This window comes from Condylura cristata, unplaced genomic scaffold (genome assembly GCF_000260355.1).
Source record: "Condylura cristata isolate star-nosed mole 26May11 unplaced genomic scaffold, ConCri1.0 scaffold00017, whole genome shotgun sequence".
NCBI lineage: Eukaryota > Metazoa > Chordata > Mammalia > Eulipotyphla > Talpidae > Condylura > Condylura cristata.
In genome coordinates this window covers 37,977,162-37,996,452 of record NW_004567118.1, presented here as the reverse complement: position 1 = coordinate 37,996,452, position 19,291 = coordinate 37,977,162, and the positions used below count along the sequence as shown (strand labels likewise).

Genomic DNA, 19,291 nt, shown 5'->3' with positions numbered 1-19,291 from the left:
CCCCCAAGTCAGTGAACAGAGGCATCTCTCCCTTGTTATGTCTTCAAAAGGTGAAATCTAAGAATCTCTAGAAGAGGCCTCCTAGGTACGTGTGTCTGGGTCTCAAGGATCCTGTGGTTATTTATGATGACCAAGGAGCCCTGGGGGAATAAACAAAGCTAAATAGAGGCGAGGAAAACAGGCACTTGGGTAACAATTTTCTCGACTTAAAGACCCTCCCCAAATAATTATTCATTCATAAACACTTGCATAACTTGAGAATATATTTTTGAGGAAATATCGAGTGTACCAGGAGCGATTTCAACGCAACCTATTAAAACCGCTATGAAATGCTCCCTACCTTAATGACAAAGCCTGGAGGGAGAGAAGAGTGCAAGCGGGGGGGAGAAAAAAATGCAGAAACCTGACCTTGCTCGCGAGTCGAACAGTTGTGCACCCCTCCCCCTAGCTCGCCGGGAGCCGGCTCACGCCATCCCAATTGGTCAGTCAGCCTGTTCCAGCACCTGCCTGGCAGTGACCAGGGGATGTCCACGCAAGACGAGAGGGTCTGAAAGGAGGCGGCCTCAGAAACGCTGTGGCCCAGCCGGAAAGGATTCGAAGAAGGAAAGGAGAGGATCTGTGCAGGGATGAGGCCGGTGGTCAGGCGCTAATGGGGATTAGGCTTTGGAGGACGACAGGGCGTCAGGGGCGAGCGGTCTCAGGAGGGCCCAGGTGAAGTGAGCGGGTGAGGGTGGTCTGCCGGCAGCCGAAAGGGCAGGGCCAAGGGGCTGGGAGGCCTCGGGGCGTGGAGAGAGGACAGCCGCACCGCGTGCGGCGAGCAGGCCCCAGGCGGCAGCGGCTGCGGTGGCCTCTGCCCGGCGCGCGGACTCACGTTCTCCCACCAGCAGGATCCGCACGTCTTTCTTCATGTTGGCTGCTCGCAGGGGCCGGGCTCGGCCCGCATGCATGGAGCGGACTCCTGTCGCCGGGAGCGCCCACCCCACGGTGCCGCTCTTCCCGGGCTGCCGGCGCTGCCTGCCAGCCTCCCCCGCCGCCCCGCCCGAGCCTCGGCCGCCCAGGTCCGCGGCGCCGCCTCCTCCGCTGCTTTCCCCGCTCCGAGCCGGGACAGCGCCAGCTCCTCCTCCTCCGGCTCCGCGGGCGGCGGCGGGGCCGACGGGACGCCGCGAGGGACATGCGCTGTCGGAACGCGAACGCTCTCCGGCCCCGAGCAGCGCCCCTACCGACCCGAGCGAGGCATTGCAGCGCCAGAGAGCCTCGCCCACCCTCCTCTGGGCGCACTAGTTACGGAAAGAAAAGCTTTGGATCTGTTAATAAGACTGGCAGGTTTGCCAGTCTAGCCCCAGCTGTCTTGCAGAATAAGGGCAGAAGTTCCTTGGCCAAGGTCACATAGCTAGGGACTGGCAGTGACTCAGGGCCGACTCATCAGCTGATAAACTCCAGGAGGGCAGTCCATCGTACTGGACTATAGCCCTCAGGAAATGCTCTATTGAGCCAACAATGAGAGACTCTCAGAATCCAGCACTTTCCACTACCCGAAGCCCACCACCTTAACTGTTTATTTATCTGTGGTGCTTATGAATTATGATTCTAAATAATGAGTTTCATTTTCATGTTGTCTGTGTAAATAATTTCATTTCTTTGCTTCCAAGCTAAGTGGCTTTCCTCTGTCTTCAGGTGGTTTGCTTCAGGCAGGGTCTCCTCATACTTTAGACCCTCATACAGGTCTTTCTCTTTACTCATACTTTCTCTAGATGAGGCTGGCCATACAGGTTATAATAAGCTTGCTGATTTTTCTAACATTGCCTTAGTTTCTTTCTCATCCTTTCCATCAGGAGGAATGGTCACTACATTCCTAATCCGAGAACCCTGTTTGGAGAGTGGTGGGAGGGAGAGAGATAGATTTTAGACAGATAAATGAATGGCCGGTGTGTGGGTAGATGGATACATGGATGGATGGATGGATGGATGTACAGATAGAGCAAATGAAACACTGTGACTTTTTTCTATCTTAAATATTACATAATAAAATATAAAGGAAATAAAATGTGCATAACACCTCTTTCTCCTAAGAGCTTTTCGATCTAATGTAGCAGTTAAGAACTGATGGAAAAATGTTTGGGTTTGAATCCAGATTCCATCACCTAATAGGCGACCCTGAGTAAGTCCTTTTACTTCTACAGACCTACCTCTTTTTTTGTAACATGATAATAATGAATTGTTATTCAAATGGTTGTGAAGAATAAATAAAACCATAAATGATAAACACTTGGTACAGTGCCAGATTGATGTTCTTGATTACTACTGATCTTAACTATCATTATCACAAAGTTCACTGAAGTGTTGTAATCCACAGATTTTGAGGCAAATACATTATGTTTATACTGATTTGTCATCAGTATATGACATCCCTAAGATGTCAGGGGAAGAAATTCGTCCCAAAACACTCTTTGTGATATAAGGAGCAAGGGAAGATACTCCTTGCTCACTGGGAGATGAGGTCATATTCCAGGTGCTGGATATAAATAAGAGGGATGGAAATGTGAATGTTAGAGGTCTTGATTATCTGATCTTTCAGGAGAAAAGTATTCCTCTAGATTTTAGTATTAGAAAGCTGAGTTGGAAGGACTCTTACAGAGTACCTATTTCAATCCCTTTCCTCTGTGAGTGAGAAAAGATGGCCCACAGAGATACAGTGACCTGTGAAAGGCACCCCATAAAATAATGTATTATATGTGGAAAGCCTTTATTTAAAAAAAAAAATCACACCACTAACAGGGGAAAAGACAAAGGCCCTTTATAGAAGGGTTAAACCTTTAGGGTGCTACTTGCTCCAAGTAATATTTTATAGAAAAGCTTGACCTCAGGAGATCTCCAGTGTTGCCAGTTCTTTTTTTAATATTTGTTTTATTTGTTTATTTGTAATATTTATGAATTTATTATTTATTTTTAATATTTTTTTAGTATTTTTATCTTTACATACAAGAACTGGGGTGCAGGCCAGAGTGTGGGAGGTGAGAGGACTCACCAGAAGCAGAATGGGGAGCAGAACAGGCCAACCAGCTGAAATACACTGCTGAGGGGAGCAGCAGGCAAGACTGGAGAGGTCTGCTGCAACTTGTGGGTCAGCTCCCTGGCTGGGGATCTAACTCAGGCCATCAAGGTGACAGTGCTGAGACCTAACCCCTACGCCACCAGGGAGGCCCAGCACTGCTAGTTAATGACCATCTTATTTCTGTCAGTCTTCTCCAGGAGTGGGAGAAGAGACAAGGGAAATAGGGAAAAAAGTTTATGTTTGGAGAATATCATTGAGATCATATTGCAAATTCTTAAGTAAAGGAGTAAATAAAACTTAAAAATCCAGACTCAAAGGCTGCAGAGAGGAGCCAACTAGCATGTATGTTCAGCTGTTGGTACAACAGACATCACCACTATTACAGTGGGCAGGGAAAGTCTGACTTGAGAGATAGTGTCTCCCAGGCAGTATAAATTGTAGTCTCTCCTCATCTGATCAGCGATTCTTCTGAAGCTCTGACTGCTTCTCCTTGCTCTGTGCCCTTCTCATGATGTTAGTGATCCATCAGGAGTCACTCTGTGGTTTTCCTAGACAGAATAGCTCACTGGTTAACAGCAGGAATTTGCTGTCCTGACTAGGTCTGAACCTCAATTTTGCCCATTACTAACTGTGGCATAATTATGAAGACTAAATGAGTTAATGAAACAATCAAAAACCACTTAGTGCCCAGATTGTGATCTGGTCAGTGACATATAAATGATGGGTAAGTTACATAAATCATGAGCAAAAAGACTTCTTGCACCTCTCTGAGGCTGAATATAGAGCACAGGATGATACACACTGCAGTGAGACATAAGCCAGAGAATGGATTTGTGGAACACTGTAGAGTGATTACTGTATATTTGGTAGAATGGATAAAGCCAAGAGGACAGATAAGTATTCAGACAGCACCAATGGAATTTTCCTCTACGTGTACTCTCACGTGACAATTCTTGGCCTCCTCAACTGTGCAGGGGACATTGGGAGAGCTGAACAAAGTGCTTTTGCCGGGAGCTATGAGGAGCCCTCTTTTATGCCTATCATAACTTACAACACAGCCTCTCTCTGAGCCAGTGGGACACCCAGGTCCAGTGGGCAGGCCTGCTGGGTAGAGGATATATCGCATGTGCTAAATGAGTGACATTGGGTGGAACTAGAGGCTGGTCTCTGATTGGTGAGTGAGACACTGTGCTAGGCAGGAGGCCAAATGTGTGAGTTGGCTTCAACCCCACTCTTCAGCTTCATCTATCTTTAACTTCTTTCAGGTGAAACCCAAAGTAGCTTCTATCATTGTCTCGTATTCTTCACTTCACTTTCTCCCATTCCTTTCAGGAAGACTTTGTTTTCCTGCTACATCTATCCTGGTGGAGCAGAAAAGTCCAATGCCTTCACAAAGTAAATATTTTATCTTGACTTTTAATGTACGTGTTCATGGTTCAATGTTCAAACATCCATGTCCTTTGCATAGTCACATGATAGGGCTCTAGAGGACACAGACTCTATTTGCATGAGTTGGCCAGAAGGTGCATCACTCAGTACAATTGCTTATTAAAAGTCATTAGATTAAAACCAACTCTGCTGAAGGAGTTTCCAGACAAGAGTCTCATCTGTTGATTAAGTTGTATTCAATTTATTTTTAACTTTCTCAAGTTCCTTTCTGATACATGTCATAAAACAAATACCCTCAATTACGAGAAATAGGCTTTGGAACTCTCCAGTGGCCTCTATTTCTTATAGAGTGGTTAAAATATTGGGTTCTGAAGTCTATATTCCATCTCTTTGCTATACTTATGCTCTTCCAATACTTTGCTAACTGTGCAACCTTTGACAAGTTACATAAACTCTCTGGAGAACATAAGTCTCAGCTATAAAATGGTGCTATCTCATTGGGCTTTTTTGAAAACTAAGAAATAATGTAGGCAAAGCATTTTTCACATTACTTAACAGATAGTACATGTTCAAATAACACCCTTTGCAGTTGGGATTTGAAGTTTTAAATTTATTTACTGAGTTGCATTACCTTTCCAAGGGCAAATTCATTAGTGACAATCCTAATTGTAAACTCAGAAACTCAAAAGTGCATTGAATATAATTTTTAATCATTACAGAGATATTAAAATTTGAGGCAACTTATTATATATACTAATTGGTGATACTCAAGAAATTCTAAGCCACTGGCCATTTCTGCAAAACAAAAAGTTCCATAGGATTCTAAATTCATAGTTTCATTTATCTCTACCAAAAAAAAACCCCACAATTAAATGTATCTCCATAAATGAAAGGGAGATATATGTACACATATGTTCTGTTTATAGCAACATTATACACTGCTAAAAAATAAACAGTAAAATAGGGCCCTCCCTGGTGGCACAACAGGTTAAGACACAGCACTATGAAGCTATCACAGCTGCTACAGCATGAGTTTGATCCCCAGCCAGCGAGATGACCCATATGGCGTGGCAGACCTCTCCTGACCTGTCCCCTGCTCCCCTCAGCAGTGTGCTTCAGTAAATCTGCCTGTTCTGCTTCCCACTTTGTCTCTGGTGAATCCCCTCCCCTCGCACCTCTGGCTTGTACCCCAGTTCTGTATGCATAAATAAATGAATCTTTTAAAAAACAAGAAAATGTACAATTATTTGGGAATAGCTAAATTAAGTATGACAATACTGGAATATTTGTAGTAATTAAAACTAGTAACAATGCGAGGTATGGAACTTTCTCTCCTTTTCTCCTCCATCATGTTGTGTAGTTGACTGTTTCTTGCCATGTCTTCTCATGGGACTTTCAGGATTGAGTGATTTCTGGCCAAGAAGTGAAAGCTTAATCATCTGATTACCCTGATTCATTCTGGATTCGAATGAGAACCAAGTTGGATGATTAAGGGGAATCACATGTAGGGTGGTATACATTCTGCTGATTGAGATGATTAGTACTATGCTATGTTATCCTGACAGTATCACTACTAGTTGGACATATTTGTTTAAGAAATTATTTTTCTTCCTGTCAACTTCTGCACTAGTAAGTTGACTCAGAAATAAATATGTGAAAGCTTTGTTTGAAAAAAAAATATGGAAAAGTACTTACAAAATAAGTTAAAAGCAGAAACATAAAACCATATACAGTTACAACTCTAAAAAGTAAGTATTGGCCCTCCCTGGTGGCGCAGCGGGTTAAAGCACAACACTAAGAAGTTAAAGCCGCTTCCGCATGAGTTCAATCCCAGCCTGCCCCAGAGGTGACCACATGGTGTGGCAGGCCTCTCCTGACCCGCCCGCTGCTCCCCTCAGCAGTGTTCTTCGTCAGTCAACCTGTTCTGCTCCCCACTCTGTCTCTGGTGAATCCTCTCACCCTCCACATCTCCACATCTCTGGCCTGTACCCCAGTTCTGTATGAATAAATAAATAAATCTTTAAAAAAAAAAAAAAAGTAAGTATTATACACTTATTTATGCAACTTTTACTAATTATACTTTGGCAATTTTGATCTTTTATAAGCATGCAAATGTGTTCATTGAATAATTAAAAGTTAATAGATGTACATAAGTATTAGATGAGAGTACAAAGATGAGAAAGGATGTGATAAAGATCATGAATGAATTTTTAGTACAATCATCTTTAGCAAAATGTCAAACTAATTTAATAATTATAGCTTTTAAATTAAATTAATAGAAACATTTAGAAGAATAACAATGCTTTATATGAGACATTAATGTCTCATATAAAGGGTGTCTTTTTTTCATTTATTTATTTAGTAGAAGAACTGGTGTGTAGACCAGAGGGAGAGACAGTTTGTCCTCCTGCCTATAGGCAGTTGTGGACTGGGCAGCTTGGCTTTAGCATCTACCTTTCTTTTCTTTTTTTTTTAAGATGTTATTTATTTATCCATATAAAACTGGAATGCAGGCCAGAGGTGCAGGGGCAGTGAGAGGATTCACCAGAGACAGAGTGGGGAGCAGAACAGGCAGATCAACAAAGCACACTGCTGAAGGGAGCAGCAGGCGAGACAGGAGAGGTCTGCCGCGCCATGTGGGTCACGCCTGGGGCAGGGATTGAACTCACACTGAGGCAGCCACTCTTGGCTTAGCTTCACAGTGCAGCACTCCAACCTGCTGCACCACCAGGGAGGGCTGTGCCTTTCTTTTCACTGGACTCTCCAAGTCACTACCTATCTGCCCAAACCGCCTCTTTCAAAAACATTCCTGAGAAGGTGGCATGAAGCTATCTCAGTCCCTTTACCAACTTTCCCCCAAGTCCATTCCTTCCAGCAAGCTACTCTTCCTGCTGATTTTGTGAGCAGATGCCCTCCCAGGCAACATAATGCCTTGACCTACCATAAACACAAATAACCCCAGAAAACTCCTAGGAAATGACGATGGTGTTAGCCTGAGGGGCCTTCTGTTACTGCTCCAATATTAGCGAGACCACCTCAATCCAGCCAAAACCCAATGGGCACATGTTGCCTAACAGCCGTGACAAGACAGTGAAATGTTATAGGACACCAAATCTGTTCCAGGGCAAAATCTGTTACAGGGTTCCCCAAATCTGTTACAGGACAGGGGGAGAGTGGCACTCCTGAAGCCCCAAAACCTGCCTGCTCTAAGTGGGTTCTGCCATCTGCCGCAACAAAACAAAACATATAAAACTTTAATGAAAAGGGACGTTAATGCAGTTAATATATAATACAGAACACAAAGAATATAGTTTTTAAATCAAACACCTGAAGTTACCCATCCCCTTGTGAACAAAAGCTAACCCAAAAGGGGTTGGCCTAGAGCAAGGCCTGAAAGCTGCCCACAAGACTAAAGCACCTTCTGGCCGGGACCCATGGAAAAGGGTCAGAAATGGCCAGAGAAATCTGGGAGGAAAAGAGCAAAATCAAAATCAATGTAAACATTGCTATAGTCACCTCCCTACAGGTCTCTGGCTCACATCTGCCTTAACCAGTCCAGGGTCAGGAAACGAGCACGATTTCTTCATCACAGGTTTGCTGCTCCATGTGGCTTCCTCAGGTCTCCTTCTTGTTTTCCATCCAGCTTCCTTCTTTTTTTCTCTTCTTCTCTTCTTTTTCTCTGCTCAGCTCCACCCTCCTGGGTGGGGCAGGGAACCTGGAATTTCCCCTTTTCCTAGGGACCACCCTGTTACAAAAGACTCTAGCCTCTTTGGTGAAAACCACATCTGTGTATCTACTCTGGGAGCTCTGACTTCCCTCTGAACAAGGGGGAAGAGGCAAAGCCAACTAGATGTGCAAAAATAAATATGCGAGGCAAAACAGGCTGGCTGGGATGGCAGGTGTTTGTGTGAGGTGGTGGGAAGTAGAGTCTGGCTAGAGTTAGGGAGAAGAGAGAGATGTGGGACTGCCTTCAGCACTGGGGAGCAGTGGGGAGTATTGCAGCCATTGGGGAGTATTGCAGCCACAGAGCAGCATGATTTGATCTGAACTTTGGAAAGTTCATGTTAGCAGAATGAGGAAAATGGACGGGAAGAGGGTTCTGACTGGAGATAGAGAGGCTCTAATTAAGATAATCTAGAAAAGAAACAAATGTCCACAGGAGAGCAGGGGGAAGAGGAAGGGCAGGAATGCAGATGATTTGAGAAGCAGATTTGAGTTCAGAACTTGGGACCAATTGTAGGAGAAAAGATCCTGAGGTGACTATTATGTCTTGGAGGGTGTCACTGACCAAACCCGTAAGGTTCTCTCCTCCAAGTATTTATTTTATTGAAAGTGAAACTATTTCGGGCCCTCCTTGGCAGCACTGTGGGTGAAAGCACAGCACTGCAAGCCAGCCAGCCCCAGCACTTCAGTGCCAGTTTGATCAGAGTTTGAACCCGGCCCAGGAGGTGATCCACTTGGCCTCTCCTGACCCACCCGCTGCTCCCCTCAGCAGTGTACTTGGTCAATCTGCCTGTTCCGCTTCCCACTCTGTCTCTGGTGAATCCTCTCACCCCCTGCACCTCTGGCCTGTACCCCAGTTCTGCATAAACAAATAAATAAATCTTAAAAAAAAAAAGTGAAACTATTTCATTGAGCAGGGAAGAAAAACATACTCCTCTATGTTGCACCAGATCAATCTCTTAGATCTTGTTTTCTAACGTGGTGGAACATGAGTGAGGTAAGTAAATAGTGAAGGGACAGAGAGAAACCGGTGACTTCAGTGGCCAGAACATTTTCTATTATCTTTCTGTCCTGATTAAGTCAAGGTGAAAGCCTTAGTAAATCCTTCTAACACCTGATAATCTGATTGAGGGAGAGATTGTGCAAGCCTCAAGTTCAGTCTGAGAGGATAGTACCTTGTTTTGTTTTTCCTCCAAATGTGTATTTAGGGATTATCCCTTTACTTAAAGAGACATGACCCTGGTCTGCATTTACATAATTCTGAAAATGTTTCTTTGGAAATAAATGTACTTGGGGGAGAATAACTCAGGTCAGGGGGAAAAATCACACACACACACAGAGAGAGAGAAAGAGAGAGAAAAAAAAGACAGACAGACTTATATATATGAGATACATATCACAAGTAAGGTAAGGCTAAAGCTTGGGAAATCCATTGAGCCACCAAAGAGGTGGGTCCTCCTAGGTGGTTCAATGGGTTAAAGCACAACATTATGAAGCCAGCAGCAGCCACTGCAACATGAGTTTGATCCCCAGCCAGGGAGCTGACCCACATGACACAGCAGACCTGTCTCGCCCGCTGCTCCCCTCAGCAGTGACTTAGTCTGTCTGTCAGTCTGCCTCATTAGTCTGTCTCTGATGAGTCCTCTTACCACACCTGTGCCTCTAGCCTGTACCCCAGTTCTGTATGCATAAATAAATCCTTAAAAAAATATATCTATAGCTAGTTAGGAAGGGAAATGCCAAATGAAAAGAAGTATAATTTAAAAAGACTTCAAGTCCCTGGATGGACAATAATCATGCAGTGATGGGATTCTGAGCAGTTACAAATAATGAATTTGGACTGGGATTGCGGGCTCATCAAGGATGGGGATGATGGACTTTGGCATATACAGAGCAGGATGGTCCCTTCCTTATCAAACACCCCAAGGGCCCCTGAAGAAGGGACTCATCAACCAGAACAAGTGGGACTGTGTCCAGAGAGCAGAATGTTTGATTTTAAGGTTTATTTCTAAAACCAGTGAGGGAAAAAAGTATTCACATTAAACTTTATACGGGTTGGAGGGGGGAATGTATTTGAGGATGGAGAAGCAAGGGACAGACAACTGAGTCAGCTAATTCACGACTGACAAACCACTGAACGTGTTTAGGCCTCTATTTCTTTGTACATTGCTAGAAAAATAATTTGTGTATCATGTGGTTTTGAAGTTCGAAGTACAAATTAGTAGCTGGTGCAGAAGGCTTCTGCTTGCCCCTGTTGTTGAAAATCTATATGGAGACAAAGTATAAACCTCAAGATGTTAGAAGTCAAGGTGCAGAAAAATAAAATATCACTCCATCACTGTTTCTGTGGTTATAATCACCCTGAAGCTCCTCCAATTTCTTCACCTGTTACTTTTTTTTAAAACCAAGCTTTACTGATTTTCATTCATTTACACAATTGTATCATTGAGGGAATACAATTTAGGTGTGGTATTGCCACATATTGTGGACAATATGGTGTTTCCATGTTGCGCTCTTTAAGGGTTCTCCATACTATATTCTATATGTACCAGTTTACAATCCCACCAATAGTGACTGAGTGTTCCTTTTTTTCCCACAGCTCACCAACACCTGTTATTTTCTCATTTTTTGACTCAGACCATTCATACTTACCTATTATTTTATTTCATTCTTTCAACAACACTTTGAAGAAGGAAAGAAGGGCAGGTATTAATCACTTCCATTTTACAGGGGAGAGAGACAATTTAAATGTATTGTCAAAGGTTGCCCGACTGGTTAGTGTCACAAGGCTTTCTGTTCAACCCATTTCAAGTGAGTTGAAATTTTCACATTTTCAAAAAAGAGGCTAATCCCACCTGAGGTCTACAGATGAACCATGAGGAAAAGAAGGTAGATTAGAAAACTTAAAAGCATATTGCTAATTGTCAACTGCTACAGTGTGTGACAATTCTTTCTATAACCTCTGGTATCTACGACAGCATAACATAGTTGAAAACAGTAAGAAAAAAATGATTGAGATATTATTTTTATCTTGGAGAATGTGTACTCTTAAATCTAAATTAAATAAAGTACTAATCTGACCTTACCTTCTATGGATGAGGTCTATATGGCTCAACAGCAGCCCAGGAAACTATACAAAGAGGTCACTTAGGAGGTCTCCCTGGTGGCATAAGGGGTTAAAGCTTGAATTCCAGCCAGGGAGCTGACCCACCTGGTGTGGCAGACCTCTCCTGTCTTGCCTGCTGCTCCCCTCAGCAGTGTATTTCAGTTGATCTGCCTGTTCTGCTCCCCGCTGTCTTTGGTGAATCCTCTCAGTCCCTTCACCTCTGGCTTTTACCCAATTCTTGTATGCATAAACAAATAAATCTTTACAAACTAAATAAAAGGGGTGGCCTAGGGAAAGTGAGACATAATCACACACTTTATATGTTTTTGCACAATGCATAATCTCAAAGGCTTAAAAGAAACATAGATATATGTATAAGCACAAATACATACACACACACCTGTGTATCCATGGACTCTAACAGTGAAATTGTTTCCTTTACTCTTCTTTGCTTCCTTTACTACTTCTGAGTGGAGGAACTTCAGTTAATACTACTGAGTAACTTCAGTCACCAATTTAACAGACCGGCACATTAGAGAGAGTAAAATAAGACAGAGAAGATGGGAGGCATGTGATTTCATGTAATGTGATTATATTTTATAAGATGTACTGCCCCTAAGCTAGGGAAACCATACAAGGGATGGGGGGTGGATTGGAGACAGAACTAGCAGACATTCAGCAGGGGAGGGGAAAGGAGAGGGATCAAAATGGGAGGGAAGACAAGAGTCTATGGTGATGGTTCACAGGTGTCTTGATGGTAGGAACTTTATGGGGACTCCACCCAAGAGGAGAAATCAAACATTATATAAAAATGGACAATGATGTAAGTGTATATGTGTGTGTTTATATGTATGTATATAAATAAGAAGAGACAAGTACTCAAAAGATATATTTTTTAAAAAAGATTCGATGTCCCTCTAGCTAAGAGACTATCATTCTCTTCTTGGCTTTGAGGACTAAGTGGCTAAGCTGCAGAGACCCATGGGGTAAGGAGCTGAGGGTGGGCCCCATCTGATGGCCAGCAAGAAACTGAGTAAAATATGAACTGAGTAAAATATAATCATATTACATGAAATCACATGCCTCCCATCTTCTCTGTCTTATTTTACTCTCTCTAACTAACTAAATAAAAGGGGTGCCCTAGGGAAAGTGAGACATAATCACACACTTTATATGTTTTTGCACAATGCATAATCTCAAAGGATTAAAAGAAACATAGATACATGTATAAGCTCAGTGATATGCCCCCAGCAAAAAACCTGGACACCAATGCTTGAAGGAGCTTCCCCGGTTGCAGTATGCCATGAGTGTCGTCACACGTCATCAATAGCAGAATTAAGCAACTCCACAGAGACAGGGTCGTTGGTGCTTCCTAGCCCTATGTGTCTGCGTCTCCTACTGATTTCATGTAATGTGATTATATTTTACTCAGTTTATATTTTACTCAGTTTCTTGCTGGCCATCAGATGGGGCCCACCCTCAGCTCCTTACCCCATGGGTCTCTGCAGCTTAGCCCTTAGTCCTCAAAGCCAAGAAGAGAATGATAGTCTCTTAGCTAGAGGGACATCGAATTTTTTTTAAAAAAATATCTTTTGAGTACTTGTCTCTTCTTATTTATATACATACATATAAACACAAACACTCAGTTTCTGAGTCCCACAAGGAACCCACAAGGAACTGAATACAGCCCACGTTACATGTGCCTGGAAGCAGATCCAAGTTGGTCTCAGATGTTACCATGGCCCCAACTCCTATCTTTATTGTAGGTTGTGAGACCCCAGAGGAGATGCCTCAGGTAAGTTGTGCCTGATTCCTGGCTCACAGCAACTATGAGATAACAAATAGATGTAAAACCACACATCATATAATAATACACAGTGATTGCTAACATGTCCCTTGCATTGGGAGCCCTTAAAATCACGTTTGGGTTCAGTGATAATCTGGAAGGATTCGTAGAACTCAGCAAACTTTTTATTCTTATAGCTTATTATAATGAAAGGATGTTGGTTAAAATTAGCAATAGCAGTGTTACTGGGCTCCCCAAATCTGTTTCAGGACAAAATCTGTTATAGGGCAGGGGGAGAAGCCTGAAGCCCAAAATCTGCCTGCTCTAAGTGGATTCTGCCATCCGCCGCAACAAGAGAAAACATATAAAACTTTAATGAAAAGGGACTTTAATAGAGTGAATATACAATACGGAAGACAAAGAATATAACTTCTAAATCAAACACCTGAAGTTACCCATCCTCTCGTGGGCAAAAGTCCACCCAAAAGGGATTGACCCAAAGCAAGGCCTGAAAGCTGCCACAAGGCTAAAGCACCTTATGGCCGGGACCCATGGAAAAGGGTCAGAAATGGCCAGACAAGTCTGGGAGGAAAAGAGCACAATCAAAATCAATATAAACACTGCCATATTCACCTCCCTACGGGTCTCTCTCCCACATCTGCCTTAACCAGTCCAGGGGCAGGAAACAAGCACGGCTTCTTCATCACATGCTTGCTGCTCCTCCTTGTTCTCCATCCCGCTTCATTCTCCTCTTCTTTTTCTCTGCTCAGTTCCACCCTCCTTCTGGGTGGGGCAAGGAACCTGGAACTTCTCCTTTTCCTAGGAACCACCCAGTTACAGTAGGAGATGCAGACACATAGGGCTAGGAAGCACCAACGACCCTGTCTCCGTGAGTTGCTTAATTCTGCTATTGATGACGTGTGACGACACTCATGGCATACTGCAACCGGGGAAGCTCCTTCAAGCATTGGTGTCCAGGTTTTTTGCTGGGGGCATATCACATAGGCTGAATGTACCGTCCATGCGGCTGACTTTAGTCTCTAGCCTCTCCAGAGGTGAAGCTGATACCAAGTGCCCCGGGTCTCCTTCTAAACAAATTCCCTTATCAGGAAGCACATCCCAAGCACTGAGAAGTTATCTTCCAAGAACCAGGCAGGGTATACTTTCTTTGGAATGTGCAGTTTGAACATCTCAAGCCTGGTGAGTTAACTCTTTCCTACACACCCCTTGTCTTCAGAAGTAGGATTCTTAAGTTCCCACCCTACTTGAATGCACAGAAAACTCCTTTAACATCTGAGGGACCTCCATACCATTACAGGCCTTGGAGTCATTTGAGTCCCCAAGACGTAAGGCATACTGCCAAAAGGCAGGCAGAGAAAAGACACTCATGCAATGTTTCCTGAACAGGAGGCAAAGTTGCCTGCCTCACCATTCAGCCAGATACCCACCAGCCTAGGAGTGTCTGAGTCAAAGTCATTTCTTTAAACACATGCCCTGCAAAAAGCTGGCTAGTCCCTTTCCACTCTCTACACCAGGAGCCCTGGTCCTTCCTAAGCTATTGTCACAGCTCATGTCCCAGAAGTCACCCCAACTACCCTTTGGCTGTAATGCTAAGTGTACATGTCACAGTACTACTTTCTGTACTCATGGAAACATGAGACCTGGCAGGTTGCAAACCCCTACAGACTCCAGGGCCAGTGCTCTGTTGTAACAGGGTGGTCCCTAGGAAAAAAGGGAAGTTCCAGGTTCCCTGCCCCACCCAGAAGGAGGGTGGAACTGAGCAGAGAAAAAGGAGAAGAGAAGGAAGCTGGATCTAAGCTGGATGGAGAACAAGGAGACCTGAGGAAGCCACATGGAGCAGCAAGCATGTGATGAAGAAACCGGGCTTGTTTCCTGACCCCGGACTGGTTAAGGCAGATGCGGGTGAGATACCTGTAGGGAGGTGACTATGGCAGTGTTTATATTGATTTTGATGTTGCTCTTTTCCTCCCAGATTTGTCTGGCCATGTCTGACCCTTTTCCATGGGTCCCGGCCAGAAGGTGCTTTAGTCTTGTGGCAGCTTTCAGGCCTTGCTTTGGGCCAATCCCTTTTGGGTGGACTTTTGCCCACGAGGGGATGGGTAACTTCAGGTGTTTGATTTAGAAACTATATTCTTTGTGTTCCATATTGTATGTTCACTGTATTAAAGTCCCTTTTCATTAAAGTTTTATATGTTTTCTCTTGATGTGGCAGATGGCAGAACCCACTTAGAGTAGGCAGGTTTGGGGCTTTAGGGATGTCCCTCTCTCCCTGCCCTGTAGCAGTATGATGTTAGATAAGTCACTGGCTGGTGATCTTTGGGGACCTCCGGACTACAGGAGAGGCTGTTCCAGACTGACAGCACTTGGGAGAATAAAGAACATGAAAGGCCAGTTTTGACCATCTGAGCTATGTCAGCTTTGAGTCTTTGAGTATGATGATTTTACTCATTCTGGTATTAAAATTGCTTCACCAACTTGCAATTTTTTGTATATACTCTTGATGTTGTTGTGCTAGTAACACCCTCGCCCACCTAGCCCTCTCTATACCAGCCAGCTTTGAGGAAGCCTGCTCTATATCCTACTCAGCAAAAAGTCACCTCTAGTTTTCTCCAAAACTACTAGTGCTTTGCTTGATCTTTAATAGTACATACCATCTCCTACCTATAGTGCAGTAATTTATGACCACAACAATTTATATTTCTCCCGTTACCTATAAGTTCCCAACTTATATTTCATCCTGCTTCCTTTTAAGTAAGTGAATAATTGTTAAAACTCATAACACATATTATGTTGTTAAATATTAAAGTTTGGATGTTTATTTAAAGCTGCTGTAAGGGGCCCTCCCTGGTGGCACAATGGGTTAAAACGCAGCACCACCAGCAGCTGCTTCAGCATGAGTTTGATCCCCGGCCAGGGAGGTGACCCACATGGCGCGGCAGACCTCTCCTGTCTCACCTGCTGCTCCTCTCAGCAGTGTGTTTTAGTTAATCTGCCTGATCTGCTCCCCACTCTGTCTCTGGTGACTCCTCCCCCGCACCTCTGACCTGTACCCCAATTCTTGCGTGCATAAATAAATAAATTTTTTAAATCCTGCAAAAACTTCAGGGAATGAGATTTCAGTAAATAGATATATCCAGATCCTGTATTTTAAAAATGTTTTAGCAACTCTCTGTCTACCTGTGTTATCTCCTTTCCTTAGTAAACTTTCTGTGTGCTGATGAAAATTAGAGAAAGAAAGAAAGAAAGCTCTAGACTAGCCAAAGAATCAGAAGCAAAATAACTACAGAGTTATATTGTACTGGCTAAGGCATATTTAAATTTTCTAAGTTGAGTTGAAAAAAAATACTTAAAATGTGTATTCAATTCATCAAAAAATTAAAAATAGAAATACCATCTGATCCAGCAACTCCACTCCTGGCCACATATTCAAAAATGACTGAAAGCAGAATCTTGAAGAGATATTTGTATATCCAGATTAATAGCAGCATTATTCACAATAGTAAAGAAGTGGAAGCAATCCAAATGGCCATAAGTGGATGGATAAACAAAGTGTGGAATACATACAACAGAATATTATTCCACCTTTGAAAAGGAAATTTTCAAAATAAAATAAAAAGGATATTTCAAAATGTACAATAACATGGAAACAGCATGAGGACACTTATGCTAAGTGAAATAAGCCAGTAACAAAACACAAAAGCTGTCAGATTCCACTTATAAAAGGTATCTGGAGTAGTGAAGCTCATAGAAACAGAAAGTGGAATGGTGGATGCCAAAGATGGGGGAAGGAAGACATGGAGAATAGGAAGTTACTGTTAAACGGGTATAGGGTTTTAGTATTTATTGCACAATGAAAAAGTTCTGATGCCTAGTCATACAACACTATGAGTATACTTAAATTTGAACTGTAATGTTTAAGATGGTAAGTTTATGTTATACGCATTTTCCACAATTAAAAATAAAAATTTATGTGGGTTTCTTTTTATTTTAGATGTATTTTTAAAATGAAATAATAGTTCATTTTTACATCATTTTGTGCATTTTTCCATCCAGTTGTAATCCCCATGGGCTTCCCATCACCAAATTATCTGTGTGCCATCATCATAGTCCAGTGCATTTCCCTCCCCCCACTGTTTTTGATCCCATTCTTTGCTCCACCCCCATAAAATGTCTCTGGTATACAGCTGTTCATTATTATTATTATTAAAAATAAAAAATTTTAAATGCATATTTCAATAATCAGAAATTGAAAACTTCTTTCAACAAATCATGTTCCATCAACTGAATAAGGAACAACATTTTATTCAGAGCAACACAGTTAAATATATAAATGTCTCTAAAGTGGTACTATGCAAATGCCTATTTAAAATTCAGGATGGGACATCCTAGTATAAACTTCAAATGGGTCAAAGATCTAAATGTAAAACCAAAGATTGAAATATAAATACAGGGTATCCCTGGTGGGCAGGTGTTAAAGACAGCACTATCAATCTATCATCTGCCACTGAGCATGAATTTGATTCCCAGCAGACCAGGGAGCTGATCCACATGGTGCAGCAGACCTTTCCTGACCCACCTTCTACCCCCCTCGGCAGTGTACTTCATCGATCTGCCTATTCTGCTCCCACTCTGTCTCTGATGAATCCTCTTACTGCCTCTGCACCTCTGGCCTGTCCCCTAGTTCTGTATACATAAATAATTTTTGTAAAACTTTAATATAAATATAAATACATAAGTACATACACATACGGCACTAGTCTGATTAAAACATAAAATCTACAAGGCCAAAGAGAAAATACAAAAATGTCATTCCAAAACCATGCTAACCAAAATCAAAAGAAAGAACAAATTAGGAAACAAACTTTGCAATTCAAATCACAAACAAAAGTTGATCTCTCTAGTTTACAAAGAATCACTAAAAATAAAAAAAATTAGGACAATTTACAAAGGTAATATATAGAAACAACCCAAAAATAGATGACTTGATCAAGATGTGGTATATATACACAATGGAATACTACTCAGCAATCAAAAAAAGATAAACTTGCCATTTACCTCGCCTGCCCCGGAGGTGACCACATGGCATGGCAGACCTCTCCTGACCGGCCCGCTGCTCCCCTCAGCAGTGTACTTCGTCAATCTGCCTGTTCTGTTCCCCACTCTGTCTCTGGTGAAGCCTCTCACCCCCCCTGAGCCTCTGGCCTGTACCCCAGTTCTGTATGCACAAATAAATCTTAAAAAAAAAAAAATCACACAGGCCTTTCAGGTGGTACAACAGGTTAAAGCACATTTCTGTGAGGCTATCAGTATCTGCTTCTGCATAAGTTCAATCCCTGGCCCAGGAGGCAACCTCTACTGACCCGCCCCCTGCTTCCCTCAGCTGTGTATTTCACTCAATATGCCTGTTCTGCTCCCCACTCTATCTCTGGAGAATCTCACTCCACCCCCACCTCTGGCCTGTACCCCAGTTCCCTATTCATAAGTAAATTAGTCTTTCTGAAAAATCACACACACAATTTTTTAAAAAAGATACCAAAACACAAGATATAAACAAACAATTACTGGAATATGACTTAAAAGAATGCTACTATCATATATTGCTTTTTTTAACCCATTGAGTAGGCAAAAAAAAAAAATTCAAAATTAAACAGCTCATTCAGTTTATAGACTACGGGGATATACATTTGTTCTGTAAATGTGTAAACTGGCATAATCTAACTGAAGGGTAATTTGGCAATGCATATCAAAATTAGAAATGAATTTACTCTGACTCAGAATCCTTACTGGTAATTTAACTTATATATGCATATAAAATAACATATGTCCAGTTATTGACTTTTTTAAAGATTTATTTATTTATGCACACAAAACTGGGGTACAGGCCAGAGATGTAGGGATTCACCAGAGACAGGGCGAGGAGCAAGAAAGGCAGATCCATGAAATACACTGCTGAGGGGAGTAGCGGGAGGGCCAGGAGAGGTCTGCCACACAATGTAGGTAACCTCCCTGATCAGGGATTGAACTTGTTCTGCAGTGGCTGTAATAGCTTCATAGGGCTGCACTCTAACCTGCTGCACCACCAGGGAGGGTCCCCAGTTATTGACTTTTTTTTACTCTGCAATTTTTTTTAAATTTTTTTTTTAAGATTTATTTATTCATATGGAACTGGGGTACAGGCCAGAGATGTGGAGGGTGAGAGGATTCACCAGAGACA

At 42.6% G+C, this 19,291-nt stretch overlaps 1 protein-coding gene across 6 annotated transcripts in view; it reads right to left on the bottom strand.

Annotated features, from left to right (window-relative positions):
* Positions 1-19,291, bottom strand: part of RHOT1 (ras homolog family member T1) — a 117,087-nt gene that overhangs the window by 91,666 nt on the left and 6,130 nt on the right. For 3 of the 6 annotated variants that reach the window (XM_012726252.1, XM_004684879.2, XM_004684880.2), the window contains exon 1: positions 872-1,030. The exons of 1 other annotated variant lie outside the window; for it this stretch is intronic. In XM_012726252.1, the coding sequence (XP_012581706.1) occupies positions 872-947 (76 nt within the window). In that variant the 5' untranslated portion in view covers positions 948-1,030. Of the gene's footprint in view, positions 1-871; positions 1,071-19,291 lie in introns of those variants that run through there. 2 more of the 6 variants (XM_012726254.1, XM_012726255.1) reach the window with 2 other exon arrangements.